At 37.1% G+C, this 24,369-nt stretch overlaps 2 protein-coding genes across 4 annotated transcripts; one reads left to right on the forward strand and one right to left on the reverse strand.

The window, feature by feature from the left end:
• Positions 1-4,407: 4,407 nt before the first annotated feature.
• On the forward strand, positions 4,408-9,994 carry LOC139980172 (leucine-rich melanocyte differentiation-associated protein-like). 2 transcript variants are annotated; one of them, XM_071991622.1, is made up of 4 exons: positions 4,408-5,277; positions 5,877-6,137; positions 7,217-7,337; positions 7,824-9,994. In XM_071991622.1, exons 1-4 carry the CDS (start codon positions 5,150-5,152, stop codon positions 7,896-7,898), a joined length of 585 nt encoding a protein of 194 aa, XP_071847723.1. In that variant the 5' UTR covers positions 4,408-5,149; the 3' UTR covers positions 7,899-9,994. The 2 variants fall into 2 exon arrangements, with proteins under 2 accessions (XP_071847723.1, XP_071847722.1); XM_071991621.1 differs by having other exon boundaries at positions 4,411-5,277; positions 7,821-9,994.
• Positions 9,995-10,393: 399 nt separating this feature from the next.
• On the reverse strand, positions 10,394-23,647 carry LOC139980171 (uncharacterized). Of its 2 annotated transcripts, XM_071991620.1 has the most exons (11): positions 23,491-23,647; positions 21,208-21,341; positions 19,883-19,968; positions 19,563-19,649; positions 17,307-17,455; positions 16,890-16,983; positions 15,550-15,568; positions 14,455-14,529; positions 13,601-13,693; positions 13,160-13,238; positions 10,394-12,317 (listed from the first exon to the last, which is right to left on the reverse strand). In XM_071991620.1, the coding sequence occupies exons 1-11, from the start codon at positions 23,491-23,493 to the stop codon at positions 12,228-12,230; spliced, it is 909 nt and encodes a 302-aa protein (XP_071847721.1). In that variant the 5' UTR covers positions 23,494-23,647; the 3' UTR covers positions 10,394-12,227. The 2 variants fall into 2 exon arrangements, with proteins under 2 accessions (XP_071847721.1, XP_071847720.1); XM_071991619.1 differs by lacking the exon at positions 15,550-15,568 and having other exon boundaries at positions 14,455-14,548.
• Positions 23,648-24,369: the final 722 nt, after the last annotated feature.

A 24,369-nucleotide genomic window follows, 5' to 3' on the forward strand; every position in this document is an offset into this window, starting at 1 on the left:
ACCTGGCTACTGCTATAAAGGGACAATTGGAACACAGTGACACACTCCCTCGTTTACTTATCTTCATTGTACTTATCTTTGATACAATGTTGCACGTGATGTGAGTCATTCGTCAACACAGAAATTTGTTTCTGTGAACCTTAAAATGGAATTTATTTTCTTGTAACGTTTTGCTATTTGATCTATATTGGTACTTCCTCATTTTCATGGCAACTATCCAGTTCAGACGGAGAAGAAGGAAAACTATAACTAGACATGTACACATATTTAAATTCAATATTTAAAAATAGAATCATTACATATAAGCGCGATGACATATAAAAGGAAGAAATTTAGAATAAAATATGGAAGTAACTTTACATAGTGATCAAGGCATGCATGGGTACCATATGTTGAGATGTTTCGATCAGGTGACATGATTTTTTCAAATATAGTAAAGAAATTCCACAAAGCCGCCATATCGTTGTGCTCAAATAGCTTTGTTAACACAACTGACTTAGGAATAATAAATAGACCTAGCCAATTTTACATATTTCGCGCCCCCGCCGGCCGGGTCCGCTAATTATTAACTTCAATAATGCTTTTGAACAATTTCCAGCTACACATGCAAAACGGTAATTGGCTGGGTTTTCATTATGTGCAGTTTAAAGCAGCATTCTGTAGTTTTCGATGCTACTCGATCTGAACTATTGTAATTCATTACCCCGATTTAACTTTTGCATACAAGTGTCCAATATGTGCACTGAGGGATGAGGGGATATCAGTAGAATCCAGTTCGAGCTATAAACGTCGAGAATGCAGCTACTTCAGGATGGGAAGAAATTAAACAAGAAATCCCGATAAAAGTACGAAATAACCGCAGAGCACTTACACCAAAAGCGATGGCAAAATTGGCAGAATCTTTCAACAGATGGAAGCAGTAATGCCAAACGACATCAAGAGACGGTAGAAGAAATCTTGACTTCAGCCAGGGGGCTGCCCCAGACCTATTGGCCTGCATGGCAAAACCCTCCCCTGGGTAACCCTTCTAAATTCAGCCCACCCCGGCCTTGTGGTCGTTCTGTCCGAAACTCGGACAGGTTTAAGTTAATGTTCATATAAATACTATATATACCTGACCTTTCATAAAATAGTCCGGACGACGAAATTTTCAGAACCGAATATTGCTCAGTATAATGACTTGCTAATTAAGATTCATTTTAAGATAGAATCTAATGTGGGAATTCTTACTTTGAATATAAGCCTATACTTGGCAAGTTTTAAAAAAGAATTGACAAAGGTGTTTGCAAATTATATATAACACTGCAAGACCAGTGAAAACGTACCCTTGTAAAGTATTTCGGTAAAGTTGTCTTAAAGATCGGGTTTTGCCTGCATGGATGGAGCACGATTTTATATCTGTACGTGTTATGCAGCACCATTTCCAATAGTTGTAAACCCTGTAAGACAGCAACTGCCTCAAGGTTACTTGAATGTCTCCCTCGATATTTGCAAATCGTCGCTCGGAGTGTCCCAAACAAATTTAATTCGCATGGGCCACTTCAGGTCAGTGGACGACGGTTTAATATTGAGAATTATCTGAACATTTCGAATATTTTATCTCAAAGTTTACTCTGCATTCTCAAAGTTACGACGTTTTATGTAGAAATGTCGATTTTTTTTTTGGTATCCAAATGTTGAGTTCCTACCTCCAAATTTCGACTATATAGTGTATCTCAAAATGTCAACCCTCAAGTTTCCACATGTTCTCATCTTTTTCTCAAACCGTTTATGTTGAAATTTGTATGATGTTCTACTTGGAGATGTTCTAATCTCAAACAATGTTCATATTAACAGACATGGGCGTCAGCAGGTTTCAGAAAGTGAGGGGGACACTATACTATCTAAGCGGAGCGCCACCATTGGTTGGCGCGTAGCGTACCAGAAAATTTTGGGTACATAAGACCCCCTAGATCGCAGGAGATGGCCTTCCTGAGTCGTTTTTAGTTACATCAGAACCAGATCTGTGAGGAGAAATTTTGTCTCACAAAACTAAATTCCGACAGAAAGTACTGGTAGAAAGATGCCGCTCTGACACCAAGGGAGACGAATTACACAGCGTCCATCTCAAACGAAATATTGAAAAAGTGGCGCCGTCACCTCCGGGATGAGTGCAGTGGTATATATAATAAATGCATGTAGGTGCGAGACGTCAGTTGTTATGTGCCCAGGTACTTTAATAATAATAATCAGAAAAAGGCACCGCGCGCAGAGCGTGTGTAGCGCCTAGCCGGCACTCAACAATAAAGATCTACCATATCCGGCGAATACATGTAGCCTTAATTACTTAACCCCTACACCCCTATTCGTCCGTCCAGTCCAAGGGACTGGAGGTAGTGATATGAACATAGTAACTCATCACCATCTACCTATATGGCTTACCTAATCCCTTGGAACCCATACAAACAACATGTGTGCAAGATTCAATACACTTTCGAATGGTCTCCCCCCCCCCCCCGAACGAATTAAATGGGCAGATTTAGGATATTGGGAGAATGGGAGATAAATGACGGTGCAAGTGATAGATAGCAGGGGCCCAGGGAGTCCAGATTTCTTGACCTTAAATAGAAAATCGCGCATATGCATGTGATTTTTTTTAATAACTACTCTGAAAAGCCTTGGGTGGGACAAATGATATGATATCCCCTCCACTTTTGAAAGTGGGGGGGGGGGGACATGTCCCCCCGTCCCCCACCTGTTGACGCCCATGTTAACAGATTATATTTCAACATATTTAATTGTTTCAACGAACTATGACATTTTACGTCAAAATGACGACTCTTTCTTCCAAATTTTGAGCAGAAACAAAATTCTGAGGGATTAAGAAGGATATACAATTGAACATATGAAAGCCTGGCATCTTTGTGATTATTTTAAGGATCCTTGACTATAGATGCATGGCTAAACATTGCAATAGTGTGCATCGTTAGTTGGCAGAGTGAGGGGTTAGAAAATACTCCTGTCTGGAGTAACTTTTCAAGGAACTCTATTGCTGCCCCCACCACCTTTTTATCAATCATGGAAATTGTTGACTTTCACGACAAACGGTACCAGTTCTACTTCTGACTTTATGCTGATGTACAAGGTAATGGAGTAAGTGAATAGGTAACCACTCTTAGAAAGATACTAAGTACAAAACAATCCCACCAGTACCCCACGCCCTCCCCTCACCCCTCCAAAAAAGAAGATGAAAGAAGCGAAACAGAGAGTGTAATCATCATGGAGAAGAACAGCACTTTATATACACGTAAAATTGTCGCTAAAGTTCTACAGTTCACAATTGAGAACATATCGAAGATTGACATGTTTTTGTAAAGACAGTATTTAACAAAGCTTCAACAAAGCTCCACACACACAACGGAGGAAACCGTTGAATCCAGTTTACACATAAAACGAACATATCCTACTTGTCTCTCAATTAGGGCTCCAAACAGAAACGTTTGAAATCTTTGTCGGCCTCTGAATTTCTGTTGCGCATAACTGTTTAACTGATTATGGTACATAGCTCTTGGGAAACTTTACTCTTTATATAGCTATAATATACAAATTTACGGTTTTCTACCAAATCCAATGGAGAACTGCCACTGGTCAAGTGAAGTTAGGATCGGGTTACGCATTTTTGAAACAAATATATGCGGACCATTAATTTTTTCGCCAATTTCCTCTGCGTGTTAATCCGTAAAACCATGTTTCCTTGCGGCCAGTAATACAATTTTGTTGACACCGTAGATTCAAGCTATACAATGACGACAAGTACTCTGTTCCAGAATTTCTAAATTGTTTACTGATAAAGTATGTAAGGGGTTAGGCAAGATATGAACCTTATGAAAATATTTAAACTGCATGCGTGCCATCAGGGGGCACTTTTGGGACCAATTTCCACCTCACAATTAACTTCCCGCTCCATATCCCAATCCCATGCGCTAGTTATTCCATTGCCTTTTTAAAGCATAACTAGCCTGTAAAATGGAACTTTTTTGATCTCAATTAACATGCCTATCATGGTTGTTCGAAACCCTGTTTGTGAATATCCATGATGGATTTGTTGATTGCCGGTTTTCATTAATCGACTAACTTTAAATAATCTCTCGAAAAGTATATATACCCGGGAGTATGTTCCCCTTACTCGTGACACTGGATTCTTCTCAGACAAATTCACTGGAAATTTACTATCACCGAACTATATCAAGACAATCTTCCCTGGTATCCTTTCCCACTTTTTATTCGTGTTTTATCATTTTCAAGGCAAGCAATTCGTGAAATCTGTTTTACGGTTTGGCCACAATGTCACCTACACACCGAGTGAGGGCTCACTTCCCCATGGATCAATAATGTAATTTTTCCTGTACAAACCAGAGCGAGTGTCATTTCTTTCTCTTGACTATGAATCTTTGGTGCTTTGGTGATTGCAATAATCTAGTTCCCACCGTACCGTACCTCGGGCCTATCTGGTACCTGGGATTCAAAACATCGGCTACGCTGGGCCAGCATCAGGAGGTGCCTTCAGAGGAAGGAAGAAAGCATCAAATCACATAGAAGTAGGCTAACCGATGGATCGTGGATGGAGTAATATTTGCATCAAAATCAGCACAGCCGGTCTTGGGTTACGAATTGCTCGCCACATCATTTGAGTTTAGAACTGTAGCTTGTAACATAGGGCTTTGTACTTTGTAGTTGTGAACGTTCTAGGAGTAGGATGTAACCAATATTAGCCTACAGTAGCCTACTGTTCGTTATTGGCCTACGTACACTTCCTCAAACCTTTGCAAAATAAGACTTATTACAGGCCATTCTTAGGTGTCAGAAAATAAAGTTTGAGTTGACATTCTTAAAGGAATGACTATTTGATCCGTCACCAACTTTCACATTTTGTTCAAGTCTCATTGACAAGAACTTTGTAATATCAAATTAAAAGTAGCCTTAGCATAGGCCTTTGTCCTGGCATTAGCTTCATGGGCTTAAAATGATAAATCTATGCAAAAACTTGCTTGCCACATTGGAATCCCTGGACCATTAGGGCTATGTGGTAACCTGACAAAAGTAGACAAACATATCATTGTCCAGTTTCCGTTGTTGCTGGAAGATTTACGAACAGTAAGAATCCAACAAAATGGCAGATAAAACTGAGGGAACACGGATCAGCCTTGCATTTTTGGAGCTGACAGAATTTCCTACAAATATTGGACAAAAGCAGCTGGATGATGTTGGAGTACTGGATGTTAGCAACAACAGGATCTCGTATCCTTACTGAATTTGTTTTGATATAATTTCTTGTACATATAAAATGAGATTAATTATCATTGAATTTACAGGTAATGAGCTGTTATTTTTTATCCATAGATTTCCTACATGGAAATTTGTACCTGAAAGCTAGAGATCAAAGTGTGTACTTCCATGCGAGAATGTGGAATTTTGCCTTATGTCAGGAAATTAAGTATTATGCTCTTGCTTTCTTAATCAACAGTAAATAGCTTCCACAAAGAAAGAAAGAAAGAAAGAAAAGATTAATAGATAAAACGGGATTAACATACTATAGTAAAGTAAGTTTCAAACATTAGTTTAATTCGGAGATAATAACTAACATATTTGCAATTTTGGTTAAGCCAGGAATTACGGTGTGAGAGAGGAGAAGAAGAAGAAAATGTCCATCTTCCTTCGGCTTTCTTTCTAAATCACTCAACTTTATAATACATGGTTGGTATTAAATCCATATATTTACTGCAATGAATTGCTTTATTTTCTAAGCTTCCACTCTGATAGATTGCATTACAGAATAATTTAAAGTATTGTACTATGGTGTCTCCCATGATTTATAATCCTTAATTATCCAATATCAGTGACTTCAGGTTCCTGGAACGACTACCTTGCCTTCATACTCTTATTCTTGATTGCAATCATGTGCAATCCCACACCAAGTTTTATCCAGCTCCAACTCTTCATACCTTGTGGCTGAACAAGAATAATGTGACCAACCTAACAGTCTTCATTGAGACTCTAGTCAAGAATTTTCCAAAGCTTCAATTCTTGAGTATGATGAATAACCCAGCTGCTCCGAGTTATTTCAACGGAGGAACATTCGAACAATTTCAAGATTATCGGTAAGCTTCTAGGTAACAACAGTTTCTTTGGTGTGGTGCAGTTTCAACTTTCAAAAGGTTCACTATGTGGTCATTCCTGTGAAATGTATGTATGTATGTATTTGTATGTATTTTAGATCCTCCTGCAAGCAGGAACTCGCAAAGAGACCATCATTGGCTTATCAAAGCCGCAAGCTGACTGAAGTCAGTCTCTTACATTCATATTTAACGTCCATGATTATGAATTGTCAATTGTCAACAACTCTGTAACTGGACGAAAACATTAATCTTGGAGTGACTCGGACCGGGGACCTTATGATTGGAAGGCGCTGGTGTAACCACTGAGCTAACACTCCACATCACTAACACTAACACTGAAATGCTCAGTTGTATAAAGTAGTAGGCCTACTAAGCAAAGTTACATTGGAAAATACAGTGTCCCCCCCCCCCCCCCGACCATGATCCTCAAGTACTGTATGTCCAGTTTCAATATGAGCAAAAGTTTTAACAATTAAAATTCTTTCCTACCTAGGATATAGTGTAGCGTATATTATGTCAGCCCCTAGTAAGCAATGTAAAATCAAAAGTGAGAGAGGCTTTAATGGCCTCTGAAATTTATATATTACAAATTTCTCTGGTATAATGTAGGGAATCTTCCTTGCACCTGTTGTGTATGTAAAGTGAGGAGAATATGGTTTTAGTGCATTATTATAACTGAAATAAAAATGAAAAAAAAATGAAAAAAAAAATCAATTAAACAGCAGTGAGGCCTGGACTAATTAGCCATATTCATCATTAATTTAGCCTTGAAGAAGCAAATGCTCCAAACTGTAAAATAATTATTGAGATTAATTAAAAGATGATTATCTTGAAAATGGTGATAAGTATAGATAAAATACCTTCTTAATAAGCATCCTTGGAAGGGTGCTGTCATGAAATGCCACAGGTCTCATTTTGAGATATCATCATCTCATTTTGAGATATCATATCAGCCATTAAATAAAAAAAAGTTAAATCATCATCAATCTTTCATTAACATGTTAATGTTCTTTGATCTTATTTTGATTAAAAAAGTGTTTTTTCCCCTTCTTACTCCCAAGGCAATATGTTATAAGTCAAATTCCTCTCCTTGAAATGCTGGATGACAAGAAGATTACACCGGAGGAAAGGTATGAAGCTGAGAGGGTTTATCAGCATAAGCTACGCACCTCCGTCAGTAAGGTGAGAAACTTTCAGATATCTACATCTTAACCTCCCATTATTGATGCAATATGGCACATATAATGGCACATTTATCTTGAACGTTGCATCTCACCAGCACACTTTGGATCTACGATGTGCTCATAAATTTGTCTCTTTCTTGGCTGTAGGTGGCATAACCTGGAATTTTATTGAAGGGAGGGGGGGGGTGGGGGGAGGGAACAGAGATTGAAAAGGGGCGGGGAATGCTTCAACAGCAACAATGTAAGTTGCTGATTTGGACTGGAGATCTATGGAATAAGTGAACTGCTACAATTTATGCTTTTTGACCTGCAGGATAAAATGTTTAGTATTTTATATTCTTGAAACCAGTCGATATAAGAATTTGATTGAAGATTTCGTACATGTTTCTGTAACCTCTCTATTTAGATATGCTTTTAATCTTACAGTAGTTGATCACATTCTCCAGCTTTCTCAATTAAAGTTGCAATTTTCTTTCGACAGAAGAAGAGGAAGTCTAAATCTCGAAAGGAAATTAAAGTTCCAATGAGACTCAGTGACTCGGGAGACACATCAAGCTAACACTGTATGACAGTGTAGTGTAGCCAACTACATATATTGTTGTTACCAAGGTTACAGTGGGCTCTTAAAAGCTTGAAAAGGCCTCAACTACTATGGCCTCGAAGAACTTTAGCAAAAACTCTCTGTCAATACATGGCAACATTTTGTGAGATGCTGACAAGTTTGGTTTACCCTAAAACATTGACTTGAACTTGGTTGGCAATTGAAGTGTTTGGCAATAGGCTTCAGGTAAGATAGATGTGGCAGAAATGCCAAACTGATGGCAAGGTTGATGAGCCCAAAAATCCATCTTTCATGGTGCTCTTGCTTGATCTCAAGCTTGAAAATGTTAATGGAATGTTTTTGTATTATTTGAATACAACAGTAACAGAAGGGATCGGGGAAGCTTAGGTGTGAAAGACAATAGAGAAGCTCCTTCTGTGAAATTATGAATTTCTTCCAGTCAGTAACTTCTAAATGGTTAGAGTCATGACTCCATGAGAACACATATTGTAAACTACAAAGTAAATTTTCTATTGTCATTTCTGCCACATTCATGACTTCTTATGTCGAGGAGTGCTCAGTATTACCAGTGGCGTGCACAAAGGGCGTGTAGGGGGGAGGTTTCAGGTTTCTCCAACTCCTATCGTCAGTGGGGGAAATTACTGCAGTGGGGGAGAAATGGTTCAGTAAGGGCGATTATGGTTACTGTTTATGAAATCCTATTCACACCATTGAACATTAATGAAGTCTGTGTATTTGCGACCATTTTCTCTAACCATTCTAGATTTAAGAAAAAGCTTGTATGGCGAATAAGTTAAAAAATTAGTTATATATTGACTTCAAGTGTGCCATAATTAATCACTATATGTGTATTATATTATAAAAATTCATATATATTTTTGTAACTCTGCTGGTTTGCTGTTCAGGCAAAACATAGTTGGAATATCAGGGAATGTGTGGCTGTACATAGTTTAAGTCTACAATGTTACATTATCAGTTGAAGGTAGTGTATCTTTTAAAGCCTCCAATTCACAAACAGGGTTTAATAGTTAATTATAATCTAGATGATAACAAATCAGGAATCTTCCAACAGTTTGGGTTGTGAGCAACAGATAATTTCACCATTTTAAGTTCATAAGAGAAGATCTTTCTTAATATGGTGTCTGAAAACCAACATTTTATTTATTAGCAATATATTTCTGTGATTTCAAATTTCAGTTCATGTCATGGCAATAAAAGTGTCACAAAAAGTTGTAAGACCAAAATGGCAGGTCTGTTATGCATTGTTCTCCAGGGAAATTTGGTCATCCGGTTGTCTGAGACAACCAGATTTCTGTTGGGACAATTAGAATTAGCTTTGGACATTGTCCGACACATCAATTATTGCTTACATCAAATTCAGCTTGCGTAACTAAATACCTCAACATAGATAACTTATAAATTGGTATCATTCCCAAAGCTGGTGTTCTATACACCAAACCTACACATCTCTCCTACAGTGTACCCATTGGTCATTGTTATTTTGCTAAAAAAAATCGGCAGACCCATATTTGCTGTTTCGAATACCAAAACATAAAGGCCTGGTTGTCTGAGAGACGACCAGTATAAGTCCTTAAAAATTGGTAGTTTGCTGTAAGAAACAGATTTATCAAGAAATGTGGTTGTCTGAAGTCCCTTTCTAGAACAATCAGTTCTATATTTATTACCTCAAGCAACTAACAACTATTAAAGTTAAAATAAAATAAAACTGTCAGCAAACTGCTTATTCAATAGAGAGCCTGTGTAAAAGAATGTGTAAAAGTGAGTTGGCCTGACGTTTCAATCCTAGCAGGATATTCTTCAGAGGCTAACTGAAGGCTTTGATAACTATTAAAGTTATCAAATTTTGGGAAGCAATGTAATTGTGATGTGATTTTAGTTTACCTAGGTTATCAGCACTAAAGAAAACAGATATGACTTAGGTTGATGGGATGGAAATTGGTGAAATGTATAATATCTTTTGTTTCAATTTAATGTATTTTTATATCGTAATCAAAATAATCTGAAATATTCAAAATTTGTAATTTGAAAGAAAAAGAAAAGAAAATCGATTGTAATAAACAGATTATATCTTACCTTTCATTTTTTTTAAATATCTGTTTAGAAACTCAGTATTTTGATTGTTTGGATGGTGCTTGTTACTTCTCAGGTTACCTAATGATTAACAAAAGTTGTACTCATTTAATCCTGATGCTGTAAGCTCATCATAATTGCAGGAAGAATGTAACTTACTTGAGATAGAATGTGTATGGATAGAGGGGATAGAATGTGTGTGGGGATAGAGGGGTTAGAATGTGTGGGTGGATAAAATGTGCTAACACCTTGTCTAGGGTTGGACAGTTTATTGAACAGAATTAATATTTAAGAAAAGAAAAAGAATTTGAATAAGTAGACCGATGGAAGCTCGTGACAAGAACTTGCCAGTTGAAAGTATTTGTAACAGACAACAGATGAAAAAGAAAAAACACACACAATTTTTGTTTTTATTTTTGTCTTTTTTATTTTCCTTTTACAAAATACATTTACAAGACCATTTTTGAAGTTTGGCCCATTTGCACTGAAATGGAAAATTATGCAGACTAGCATTATGAAATTAACAGAAAGGTTATGCCAAGTTTGAAGTATAATGAATGACATAATGGGATTGGAAAATTCCATCAACTGATCCTTACATGCTCCTAGGTAGTACACAATCATGGCCCTTTCCTCTTATATGCTTTTTCCAAAGTTTTTCAACATGGTAATCTGAACATGGAAAGCCCAACGGATGTGCTCCGTACTCAGATCATGTGTCCAGGACACCTTGCACATCAGGAAGGAGTCAAAACTTCCAAGTATAAATTTCCTAATGTGGTACTTGTCAAGACTATTTGATACCTATGGAGCATTCTTTATCTATCTTCATTGGCGATTGTTGAATGTATCTTATCTTTTAATCACAAAAGACATGATACATATCAGTATTTAGCTAAGGCACTGACCTTACATTAAAGAGATATAATAATGAAACCAAATATCCTCAAAAACACCTTCAATATCCTTCAGGGTAGAACTAATATTTAAAAAATAACGATGTAAGGGCAGCAAACTTTGTGTGCTAGGCACCTCAAACTTCAACAATACATATATTCAACCTACATCTCTAGTCTTCAAGGTCTCCAGTCAAGTCATGGCATGACGACTAATGTGATCTAGTTGTATAAAAGCTAATGAAAACCTGTTACAGAAATTGAAGACAATTACCCTGCCCAGGCTCTCACATACCTACAGACATTTCTCCCTGTCAGTATTAATCGCATACATCAAACTAAATAGGCCTTTTTTAAAACTTCCATTATTTCCATAATATTTGTCCAGCCAAGCTGATGAAATACATTAGGATTTCATTTCTGAAAATTCCCCCACACACAACCCCCCCCTCCACCCAAAAGAAGAAAAAACTTGAGTCCTGGATTGATTTTCACATTGTTTTGCTCCATTTAGGCTGGAGTCCCACATTGTGCTGTGATGGAGTCTCCTGTCCTGTAGTGTGACATCTCCGACAATACAAACACTACCTAATATGTCGACTTGGCATTTACAATGAGATCCTCACAATAATCGAGTCCAGTGTTTTCTTTTTGCCTGAATTCCAACAAAATATTGGAAGAGCTTTCCCTCCAATGCAAACAGTCTCACTATTTGAGGCTTTCCCTTTTTGAAGTATATTTCAACTGAAAACTTTACATGTCATGTTTGACGGTCCAAATTAAATGGCCTCATTACTGTAACAGTTTATAACAGCAATATTACTCTTCAAAATGTCCTGAAAATCAAAGAGGTTGAGGTGTAACTATAATTCATATAGAGTATGGAGTTTCTTTACGGTAACTGAGAATTCTCTCCAAACACTTTGAAGCTCAAATTCACCCTAAACGGCCACGAAACCAGACTGCTCTACTGCAAGCCATACTTGGTTTTGGAAGTTTAAAACTTGACTATTGAGAATAAAAGGGTTCTCCTTATCATAAGAGCAACATTTCAAGTTGAAACTAGTCATGAGAACCTTGCATGTTGTTTTCACTGCAATATATATACTTTCTACAGTCATAAAGGAAAACGAAAACTGGAAGTGTAAACCTTTACGTGGAGAATGATATTATTTTTTTGTAATTACTGAAAGTTCACTCTAAAATGCTCTGAAGTTTCAAGTTTACATTTACAGAACTACCAAGCAGGCTGCTGTACAGAAATTTTTCTCAGCAAATGTCTGGAAGCTGTTACGTTCTCCTGCCACTAGGGGGGGCCCGGGCCAGTCATATTTCTGGCTCAAATTGGGCAATCGTAGATATGTATGGCCTTGTCGTCCGAAACTGAAACAATCTTTGATCCGTTTGCGTTGTATTTTGCCTGCCATACCTTGGGTACAAATCAGAACATAGTAACAAGATTAGACAGGAAGTTTCAAACAAAAGTGAGGAGTCATGGGAAGGAGTGGGATTGTTTGCCCAGTTATTGAGTTCCAAATATTTGGAGAATGCTTAATCTTTGTCAACACTTACATTTTGAAACATTTCTTATCTTAGAATCTATTGACAAAGTTTGAGCAGGTACCATTGAACGTGTCAAAGGTAAAAAAAATTCCTATGGAACAAATTTTCCATACAAGGCTCCTGGTGACACATTTGAATTCTAATATAATAAAGTTCTTATAGTATGAGTACAACAGCCTGAGCAACAGTACAATATCTCTTGGTATGAGTACAAGGCTCTAAGCTTGAGTATGTAACTGTGTACCTTTCTTTACTAGATTACCAATATGTTGAGTGTATGAGTACAAACCCACTAGGATGAGTACAAGTTCTGGTAACTATGACTGAGATTACCAGAAAGAGTACAAACTCACTGCAACTCTTGATAGATGTGACAGAGAAAATATCCACCAGACTTTGATGAAAGTTAATAAATCATCTCAGTGGACAGTTAAACTATTTTTGAGGGATTTCCTCATAATCACATTTAAAATGGCGATAGGGGTGGCATGCCTTTGCACAGTCAGTGAACATATGCCACCATTTACATTGGGTTGCTTCATATAATACTCTTAGGCCTTCCCTAACCGAGCATCTCACAAATGGTACATGAAATCTGTTTGAAATTTCATCTTAGCTGACTAAACGATAGTTTTCATAACTCAATGTGAGACTGTTTTTGCATCTTTTTGTGTAATCTTTTAAGAAAATGAAAGAAAAAAACTTCACCTGCTCTAAATGATCATAGAATGTTGCTACACACTGTCTTGTGCCAGCATTCCATACTTTGACCGTTTTATCAGCCGAACTGGAAGAAATGAAAAGTAATGAAACAATAAACAAAAAAGAGAAAAAAAAAAAGAGAAACTAGGAAATTAAAGAGACACAGACATATCACAAAAGAAGAAACATTTAGTTACAGATAGGTTATTTATGTTTTTAACATACGACTGTACTTGCAAAGAGAGGCATAAAAAATTGTAGCTTTGGAAACAAGTGGCCATGTACATTGAGGTGGAAGCAGAGAGAGTTGGGCTCAGGGCTCAAATTTTCACCACTTCTCACAGGAAAAAGGGTAAATCCCATTTCCATTCATTCCCAAGTGAAAATATTACCAGACTCTAAACTATTTTTATGAAAAGACATTGATATTTTTAAGAAAATACTGACCTTGAAACAAAATGTGTGTTGTCCGGACAGAAATGGACGCTATGCACCCAAGATCCGTGACCTGATAATGTTCCAGCCAGATTTGCATGTTGTCTTAATAAAATAAAAATAAAATAAGAATAATTAAAAAAAAACATGTTTGTTACTACATCCTTCAATAGTAGCCATAAATGTGTGCACAATAATACATAACTTCCCCAGTTGTAGGTCAAAGTAGATTCCTTCAATCCTGTCTTTCAGTCTTACAGAACCAAACTGAGAATCTGGCGACCAAGAGACTCCTTCCGTCTTAATCGACAATTGTTTCCACAGATTTATCATTTGAAATAAAAGTTTACCTTGTGCATTTATAATTTGACCAGAGATGCAAACTGAAGTGAATTTCTATGTACAAAGTCAAAAAGAGTAAAAACTGAATAGGTTGCAGACGGACAAAAAACCAATCAGATATTGTCAGCAGAAATGTATACACTTTGTACATCTATACATTACTCGATTGTCTCCTTCCCAACATACACCAAGAATATACAAAACTGACTTCAATGTAGACAGCCTTTTCCATTTAAACTTAAGTAAAGTGACCATCACTTCTTGTTTGAAAAATTTAACTGTCTCTAAGAAAATAATATCGCACATGATGCATGAAACCTTGCAATTTTTTTTACTATTTATGGAACCCTAAAAGTATTTGCCATAAGAATATGAAATTGTGCATTTCCCACATTATGCAATATTCATCAATGGTCAAGCAACTTTATCAAAAGTAACCCTTGATTTGAAATCACTGTTGTATTCAATCGTTCAAGTTTTTAAGCAGCATAGGTATATTTAAAGCAAAAATTTTAAAGACTTACACATCATACACTTTAATGTGTCCATCATCTGAGGCTGTAGCCAGAAGTTGAGAGTCAGGAGAAAAGCAGAGGGACCTGATTGGCATAGCGTGACCTAGAGAGAGAAGATGCCATTTAGGTTATTACTATCATCTACACACTAAGGGACCTGATTGGCATAGCATGACCTAGAGAGAGAAGATGCCATTCAGGTTAATACTATTATCTACACACTAAGGGACCTGATTGGCATAGTGTGACCTAGAGAGAGAATATGCCATTCAGGTTATTACTATTATCTACACACTGAGGGACCTGATTGGCATAGCATGACCTAGAGAGAGAAGATGCCATTCAGGTCATTACTATCATATACATACTGAGGGACCTGATTGGCATAGCGTGACCTAGAGAGAGAAGATGCCATTCAGGTCATTACTATCATCTACACACTGAGGGACCTGATTGGCATAGCGTGACCTAGAGAGAGAAGATGCCATTCAGGTTATTACTATTATCTACACACTAAGGGACCTGATTGGCATAGTGTAACCTAGAGAGAGAAGATGCCATTCAGGTTATTACTATTATCTACACACTAAGGGACCTGATTGGCATAGTGTAACCTAGACAGAAGATGCCATTCAGGTCATTACTATCATATACATACTGAGGGACCTGATTGGCATAGCGTGACCTAGAGAGAGAAGATGCCATTCAGGTCATTACTATCATCTACACACTGAGGGACCTGATTGGCATAGCATGACCTAGAGAGAGAAGATGCCATTCAGGTCATTACTATCATATACATACTGAGGGACCTGATTGGCATAGCGTGACCTAGAGAGAGAAGATGCCATTCAGGTCATTACTATCATCTACACACTGAGGGACCTGATTGGCATAGCATGACCTAGAGAGAGAAGATGCCATTCAGGTTATTACTATTATCTACACACTAAGGGACCTGATTGGCATAGTGTAACCTAGAGAGAGAAGATGCCATTCAGGTCATTACTATCATATACATACTGAGGGACCTGATTGGCATAGCGTGACCTAGAGAGAGAAGATGCCATTCAGGTCATTACTATCATCTACACACTGAGGGACCCGATTGGCATAGCATGACCTAGAGAGAGAAGATGCCATTCAGGTTATTACTATTATCTACACACTAAGGGACCTGATTGGCATAGTGTAACCTAGACAGAAGATGCCATTCAGGTCATTACTATCATCTACATACTGAGGGACCTGATTGGCATAGCGTGACCTAGAGAGAGAAGATGCCATTCAGGTCATTACTATCATCTACACACTGAGGGACCTGATTGGCATAGTGTAACCTAGAGAGAGAAGATGCCATTCAGGTCATTACTATCATCTACACACTGAGGGACCTGATTGGCATAGCATGACCTAGAGAGAGAAGATGCCATTCAGGTTATTACTATTATCTACACACTAAGGGACCTGATTGGCATAGTGTAACCTAGAGAGAGAAGATGCCATTCAGGTCATTACTATCATATACATACTGAGGGACCTGATTGGCATAGCGTGACCTAGAGAGAGAAGATGCCATTCAGGTCATTACTATCATCTACACACTGAGGGACCTGATTGGCATAGCGTGACCTAGAGAGAAGATGCCATTCAGGTCATTGCTATCATATACACAATAATACTTTTTGCAACTTGATGTTTCTGGTCATTTCATAACTTTCTGGAGTTTAATTTGCAACCACTTTGTGTCCCTGTTAAACGTGCTCACACTACCCCAACTGAAGGCGACGTGACTCAACTTGACTTTTGTGACATAGCTTTCAATAGTCATGAGAAGCCAGGGTCTTATAATTGACTGACTGATGAGTGAATACATGGACCGTTTTCTGTCAACAACCATTGCTTGGTTAGGTCACATACAAACTTTCCTTTCTTAGAAGAATCGACTTTTGTGACCTAGTTTTCAATAGTCCTGAACAGCCAGAGTCTTACAAATGACCTCCTCACACTGAACAGATGACTAGCCAATACGAGGACCATTTGCTGTCAATAACCATTGCTCTTCTATGTCACATACAAAATATACTTTCATCTGATTGGCTACATATGTTAAAGCTTGGCGGTTTTCGCCGTGGACCACCGCACACCGCCAACTGCAAAATGGGAGAAATGTTGAACTTCCCTTACTGACACTGATGCGACTAAACACTGCTAAATTCTTGATCAGTCATAGTCTTAAGCATGCAAATTCCAGTGGGCAGTGCACTCTGTGCACATTCAGTTTTACACTGTGGATCAGTTGAACATTGTCCAAAATACAGTGAATTGCCATTTAATGACAAAAATAACAAGGCAAGGCTAAAATTTGTATAACGTAAAGGATACAGTTCATTACAGAGTGTTTAAAACTTTACCATACATATTTAAAATTCAACATGTTTTACCTTCCAAAGTGTGAAGGAGCTTTCCAGTCTGTAGATCAAAAATATTCACAATTCCATCAATGGCTCCGCTCGCTATGAACTTTGTATCTGGGCTCTGTGGGGTTAACGAAAGACAAGATCTCAATATTCTCTAAAGATATATATGTTTCTTTCTTTCTTTTTGTTAAACCTACCCGGTCATTAAAGCTGTACAGTATGTCTTTTTCTATCCACAACAAAATGCACACATGACTACCCATAAAATGATGTAATACTTGATATCAAAGTAGACGTGGACATACAGATGTAGAAAAACCACTAGTATACAAGGAAACACATACAAGTAATGGAAAAGAACAATGAAAAGTAACAGTAACTACACCCTCTAAGTTCTAAGTAGTTTCGATATTAATGGACTATTTATTAGAATGAACTTACATATGCTATACTAAGAGTGAACTTTCCCCTGGTATCCATAGATGACTCCTTCTTGCCATCATCCACCTTAAAGAGATTGATTTTACCACTATGACTGCCAGACGCCAGAAACTTCCCATCAGGAGAAAAGGTCAACGTCCAAGCATCAACTGCAAATAAAAAAACATAGAAGCTGTGACAAATCAATTCAGATTATGCTACAACAGCTGGGTTATCAATCGCAGTAACTGCATAGATATTTGAATTTGAACACGACAACATACATTAAAGGGGAAAAAAGGTGGGGGGGGGGTGGAGGAGGAGAAAGGTAACAAAAGGAATGGAAATCATAAAAAAATACAGGATTGCTACCTACAAATTATTCATTACATTATTTATCACATTTGTGACTCTAAGATATATAGAACAAGGAATAACACAACCCTGTCAATTTTCATAGAAGTTAATAGCTAAATCCTGCCTAAATATTAAATAAAGCAGCGATGATATGATGCGAGCTGAAATGGTAATATTGAAAGTCTTTGTACATTTCTATGGATGGATCATTTTTCTATATGGAAGAACTATTGAGATTTAGACATTATCTTTGATATTTTCATTTTTCAACTCAAAACAAGGAAATTGAAAGCAATTTTCACGATCCACTGCAAACTTTATTCAACAAGGAAACAAACAAACAACTAGCATATTATATCTACATAGACTACATGCAATGACTACAATGCTGGATCCAATTTGTAAATGCAACTGAAATTCCCCTTGAACTAGACACTGGCCACGTATGAGAAACTGAAAGCATGTACATTAGTACTTTGTAGTCTCTAACGAGACTCAAATTTCCATTTGAACAAACAAGTAACATAAAGCCTTCGTAGAGGTCCATTGAAACCAAGGATAAAATATGGAATAAGTTTGGCCTCCAAGTCCAATACTACAAAACCATACCTGAAGACAAATACCTGTCATTCAGCTTTGTCTTGTGTCAAGCAATTTGTAATAGGAGCAAGTTTGCAAGGAAATTACCTCAAATGAATGCTATCAAACTTTGATTTTCATTACTGCTTTTGCCTGCCTTTGATGTATTAATTAGGGTGTTGGAAAAGTGAGGATCTTTCCAAACGATACTAGTGAAGCTTGACATTAAACCAATTCCCTTAATGAAAGTTCAATAAAGACCACTCATCATGCTAGCATCAACTGCTGACCTTTTCTCCTAAAGAAGACAGGATTAGCCCTGATAGGGCAAGGTTTGCCACCTCCTTCTGTAGCATCTATCCCTGCCATTGCAAAGGTCCATATTACAGTACAAATCAGGGGTTTTCTTTTAGCAAAAATTCTTTCATTTTCTTACAAATAGTAACACAGATGTGATAATGTTCTTCTGTATGTTAGAGATACCACAACACTACCGAACAAAAAGTTCAAGCTTCCAACAAAAATTCATGAATAAATAGCACTTTTCTGCACTTATTCTACCCCTTCTGAAATTTTGTTTTTTCATGCTTATATGAGATATCTAGCCTATTGACCAGTGAGTGAATGGTACAGACCGTACAGTATGTTGTCCTACTTTTTGTTTGCAAGGCAGAACTATATTAAGGTGGTATGAATCCAAACCAAGCATTTAAAAATCCTCCATACTCAGGGGCTTCAAAACCCAGATAGGGCTGCAAGGGAAAATAATATCACCCTTTTGAAGGCTTCAATTCTCCCTACGTATATTATGAAAATGAAAATACATTATTCTTTTCCCTATATCCCCAGGACTTGAACTGGCATATTGCTGCAGGGTTGTAGCTACTCCCACCCAAATCTTATCAGATCTGCTCATACTTAGTTCTCAGGCAACCAAAATTATTTTTCTCCCCACATTATTGGCTTCGGTCAGCTTGCGAGTCTACAAGCCTCCATGGCTTCTTTCGCGAGTTCCTGCTTGCGGGAAGATCACATATACATACATACATACATACATACATACATACATACATACATACATACATCAGTCATAATATCAAGTAGCACACTGTCACAATGGTACATATATACATTCATCGTATGTTGTTTGTAAGCAAAGTCTGTTTAAAACATTGATTTCGATGAAACTTGCTCCCTCAATGAGATTGAATCCAGAGTCTGACTTTGATACTGGGTTGACATTAAAAAGAAAAAACTCAGCCTACTCAGGTCAAATCATGTGACATGAAATCTAGAGTGTGTAGATATCTTCGTAGACATTCAAATGTATATATAAATTACCTGGTCCAGCATCGATGGATCTCATTTGCTGCCCAACTTCCAGATCCCACAGCCTTATGTGACTGTCTAAAGAGCTTGATGCAGCCACTAGCAAAGACAAGAGACAATCAAATAATTGTAAAGTTTGATCAATGTCACCTGAGTATGGCATCAATAGGCAATGTACAATAAGAACATACAGTGTAGTTTAAAACAGCTCCTTGTGTTTGCAATGTCATGTCTCTCACTGTGTGAACATGTCAGGACAAACACTGCTCATACTTTCCTTTTACTATATTTAAAACTGTACAAAATTAAAGAAGATGTCATTTCCAGCTCACCTGTGCCTGTTGGATTGATGTCCACTGAGATAACACCAAGCTGATGACCTTCTAAAGTCCATCTCAATTTCAGCTCATCATTTTCCCTAATGTAAAATATGAAGAATATAGAAACATGTACACAAGCAACAATTTGATTGGTCAACTCCATCTTAGAGCATCAATGTCCCTAACTAATGCACACACCTTTTTTTTTTTACAATTGACATCTAACTTGTTCTTAAAACTTCATTGCTGCTGGCTATCTCTTTAAAGAAGATCCAAACCAAACTATTGACTATTTAAAAAATGGTACAACTGAATGTAGATATATTCTGAATACTTTATAAATTTTTACTATTGATGAACTAAACTGTGTCCTCACAACTATTGTCACCAAGCATCACAGTTACGCAGAGTACATCACACTCATTTTAGATACTTGACACTGTATGCAAACAATTTATTTTTTGGAGTCTATGAGAAAAACTGTACAATTTGCATAAGCTGTTTTCTTCAGGATATCCATCAAATCTGTTCCTATAAAGAACATTTGTTTGTGTATGGAGGTGGAATTTGTATGCAATTCCTACCTATCATTTTTGAGATAACATCAATTGAGGTCATTATGTTTTGTACCCAAAGTGAACTGGAGGCAGGCATGGTGATTTCATAGAAGCACAATGACAAGTTTTCCTATAAAATTTACGAAGAGTTCCCTAAGTACTTCAAAATTCTCAAAATAAACCAATAGTCATACTGTATATTGAGAAAGTGCTAACTTAACATCCCCTTTAGGCAAAGTTGTTATCCAATTCATTTCAATTCATTCATTCATTCCATTTCATTTCAATTCATTTCATTTCATTTCAATTCATTTCAATGTCAAAAAATAAGTGAAACATAAAGAAAACAAACATTTTGCTGCCAGTGTAAAACTTTGACATCACAACTGTTTTCTTCAATTTAATCTGAAATGGTACAATTTGTGACAATTCCATTTTCAATATATCGATAATGCTATGTAGAAATTGAATGTAAATCTCACCAAGATGCTTAGAAAGTTCCTCTTTCCTTAGTCAGAAATATATTTTCCGGTAGACTATCCTTTAAATGTCCAATATCAACAAGCTTTAGCTATGGAGAAATTATTGACTGTTCAGTTTCCCAATCATGCTAACATTGTTTGATTGCAATGACATAACTTAAATGTTCACCAGTTACCAGCAATATTTCATATGTGAGTAACAAGTTAATTTACATTTCTGTAATCATCTATGAACCATGAGACTGGAGTGTGTTTGTGCACAAATGCACTTTTTAGCATTATGTATGAAGTAACTCACCAATGCCAGCACTTGACCATGTCATCTAAAGATCCAGTCACAATATTCTCCATCCCATCTTTATCACTCTTGGCCCAAGCAACAGTCCAAATACCATCTTCGTGGGCCTCTTCTTGCTTGAACACTACACTATACTACATAGCAAAATTAAATTTTAAACCATATTGTATTAAATAAACCAAATTTACACCATATTACATAGCATATGTCTGTGATCGAAATCAAAACATTTCTGTTCAATTGAAGCCAATGCAAGGAAGATAGTCTTAACCATTTACCTGAAGCAATTTTGTATTGTAAAGGTGCAGTTTGGTGGCAAAGATTGGAAGAATATAAGAGTATGCATTTGAAATCTCCATCACTTGTAATGTAGTTTCAACTAATCTAACATGAATTTTAAAGGTCTTCTAAAGTAGTCTCAAAAATGTACTGGAAAAATTGTGGCATAATACTGACTTCTTTAATACCTGACTAGATATCTTAAATGCAGAACTAAGATTAGCAAACTAGAGATTACTCATAATATGTAAAACAGCAAATGATGATATCTATTATTTCATAATACTTAGGCTAGTAGTAGCATGGTGGGCTCATAATTGATGCACTTAAGGATTAGATCAACAATGTCTATCAAGGAAAAAATCCAAATCACTCAACTGTATGTGTTTTTCAGATGTGTAATTCCTCAGAAATGTTATGATCTCAAAATATTTAAGGTTCTGTGCTTATGCACAGTACAATTGAGCAGAATTTGACCACAAAATGTCTGCCGTGTCAAGTTCTTTCATACCCCTAAATTGACACATTCGTCGATAAGCTAACTGTAGTGTAGGCCTTAGTATACATCCATTGACTTTAGATGCTGTTTGCTATGCTCTGAGCCTCTAAGCTCAGACAGGTCAGGTCCCAGATAGTAATGTTATCATATTGAGGTAATGTTGGTTATTTGTAGGGTGTAGGATTTCCAAATGCCCAAAAAATGTGCAAAACTTGGGGGAGGGTGTTAAACGCTTAAAAATTACCACAATCTGGTCAGCAAATAGCTGAAATGGATTCAAACTCATGAAATATGTAATTCTGCTTGACTGCAAAAAGTTTAGGTGGCCTGCTGTTTCGTTGCTAGTAATAATTGAAGGTGCATCAATTACGGGGGTGCGTTAATTATGAAGCCTTCACTATACTATCGTATACTTCATCAACTTATTGTTGGTAGCATGTACAGATTACAAAGATTAATGTTTAAGTCCACTAAGCCTCCATCCTGATGTGGAGGCACAGTCTTGGTGGTGATAGAGGGGTGTTACTAAAACGAATGACAATTGCGTTACACATAATGAATGACAATATGTTGGACACACTAAAAAATTGCGTTGACTAAAACGAATGACAATAATGACAGCACAGACATTTGCTTCAACCGGGTATCACAGTTCAGACTTCGTGGGTATCTAGATCTAGTAAAGTACGGACAAGATACAAACGCACCTTATAGTAAGCGAAATTGTTAGTCTGATTTTAAAAAGTAAATTTAACGTCATTTTTCCGATATTAATTGATAGAAACTAAAAATACTATAATCTTGAATCGGCTTCAGTTATCTTTCTATATAAATCTACAGAGGTAAAAAGCACAGTACTCAAGCGCATTTTCACACAAAAACTTTCCGTGGTTTCTATCCGTAAATTACACCAAAACCCTGCAACCACGTAACATGCGATTTTCCTCAAATCATTTTTGCGCAGAAAACCAATAACCGCATTAATCATTCTATCTCTTCTCAACACTGTCCTTCGTTGTCATTCGCTGTCATTTGCGAATGATAATTAACCCTGTACAAAGTCAATTGTCATTCGGTCATTCGCTGTCATTCGTTTTAGTTTGTCCCGTGATAGAGCATAGGCTAGGCATTGTTTGTTTAATGACTGCCATTGAACCAGTGAAGTGCAGTTTCAAATTTGCATGGGTACTCTACAGTTGTATCCACTTTATTACAGTACATTTGTATGAAGGATGTGTCTGCATTGAAAAGGAAGCTTGCTATAAACTTAGGCTAAGTAATTTAGCCTACCACAGAATGTCGGGCCCTTATGTGTAACTGTCGTCTGAAATCGTGCAACTGGTACAAATGCATAGGCTGGCCTACATACGAGACAAGTGGCCAATGCTGAACTACAGACTGAGTTACTAGGCGACTGTCGACTGACTTTAGAACAACTATTTATAATGTATTTTCGATTCAATGAATACCAAAAGAAAATATCGACAATGAGATGAATGCATTACCATTATGGTTCAAGGTTTCAGTTTCCTCGACTTGAAATTTTTAATGAAATACAGGAAAGCCAACCTGTAACACGTTTTCGTTTCCAATGTAACTTTTGGTAAGTGATGAGGGTGACCAGTTGACGACTGATATTTACGGCCAATTATAGCAGAGAGGGTCTGGGCTTCGGTACAACGATTATATGTCCGTATATATTGATCATCCTACATATGATTTTGTTGGGATGGTAAGGGAGTGATTTTATCACTTTTCAATTGCTGTTGTGTACTAAATTCATACCATCACTGCTTCAATTCTAACTTTCTGCTTGCATATTGTCAAGAAAACACATACTCTCCTGTGTTGATACTGGTCGATACTGCCAACAAATTGGGATATTTCACTCTATGAAATTAGGACCACAATGAAAATGTTTTTTCCAGCCACTAATCCAAATCTGCAACTTATATAACAAAAAACCTATTTAGTCTCCTTCTTCATTTGCATATATTGTGCTGGCAAAGTTCTACCGTTCACCTAGATAGAAAACTCAGGAGCACATTCCACATTATCACACTAGGATAACAAAAATATACCAGATAATTCTAAAAGAGCCACAGTAATTAAGTAAACCCTCGGGCGGAGTGGGGTCAGGTGGAATGTTGACAGTTCTAGGTACCCCTCTACCCCATTCGCCGCTTGCCATATCATATATGCAACTATGCGACCCATTTCCTTTTTGCCAACGTCTGAATTGTCATGTCTGCATCTAAGTAGTGTTATGTTCCTTTAAGGCAAAACTGATAATGTCGGCTCCTTTGCATTTGCCGGTCTAATTTGAAATTTTACTTCTTTGGTGTTCATTAAACATGAACAACAACATCCTTGGATGACAATCA

This window comes from Apostichopus japonicus, chromosome 14, assembly GCF_037975245.1.
Source record: "Apostichopus japonicus isolate 1M-3 chromosome 14, ASM3797524v1, whole genome shotgun sequence".
Classification (NCBI taxonomy): Eukaryota; Metazoa; Echinodermata; class Holothuroidea; order Aspidochirotida; family Stichopodidae; genus Apostichopus; species Apostichopus japonicus.

Excerpts from the sequence above, each read along its gene's own strand:
- LOC139980172 (XM_071991621.1), top strand. The coding sequence starts at position 5,150 with ATGGCAGATAAAACTGAGGGAACACGGATCAGCCTTGCATTTTTGGAG. Across the intron at positions 5,278-5,876 it reads GTTAGCAACAACAGGATCTC|TGACTTCAGGTTCCTGGAAC; the intron begins GTATCCTTACTG and ends ATCCAATATCAG. Across the intron at positions 6,138-7,216 it reads GAACAATTTCAAGATTATCG|GCAATATGTTATAAGTCAAA; the intron begins GTAAGCTTCTAG and ends CTTACTCCCAAG.
- LOC139980171 (XM_071991619.1), bottom strand. Across the intron at positions 16,984-17,306 it reads TCACTCTTAGTATAGCATAT|AGCCCAGATACAAAGTTCAT; the intron begins GTAAGTTCATTC and ends TTAACCCCACAG. Across the intron at positions 12,318-13,159 it reads TCTATGATCATTTAGAGCAG|GTATGGCAGGCAAAATACAA; the intron begins GTGAAGTTTTTT and ends TTTGTACCCAAG.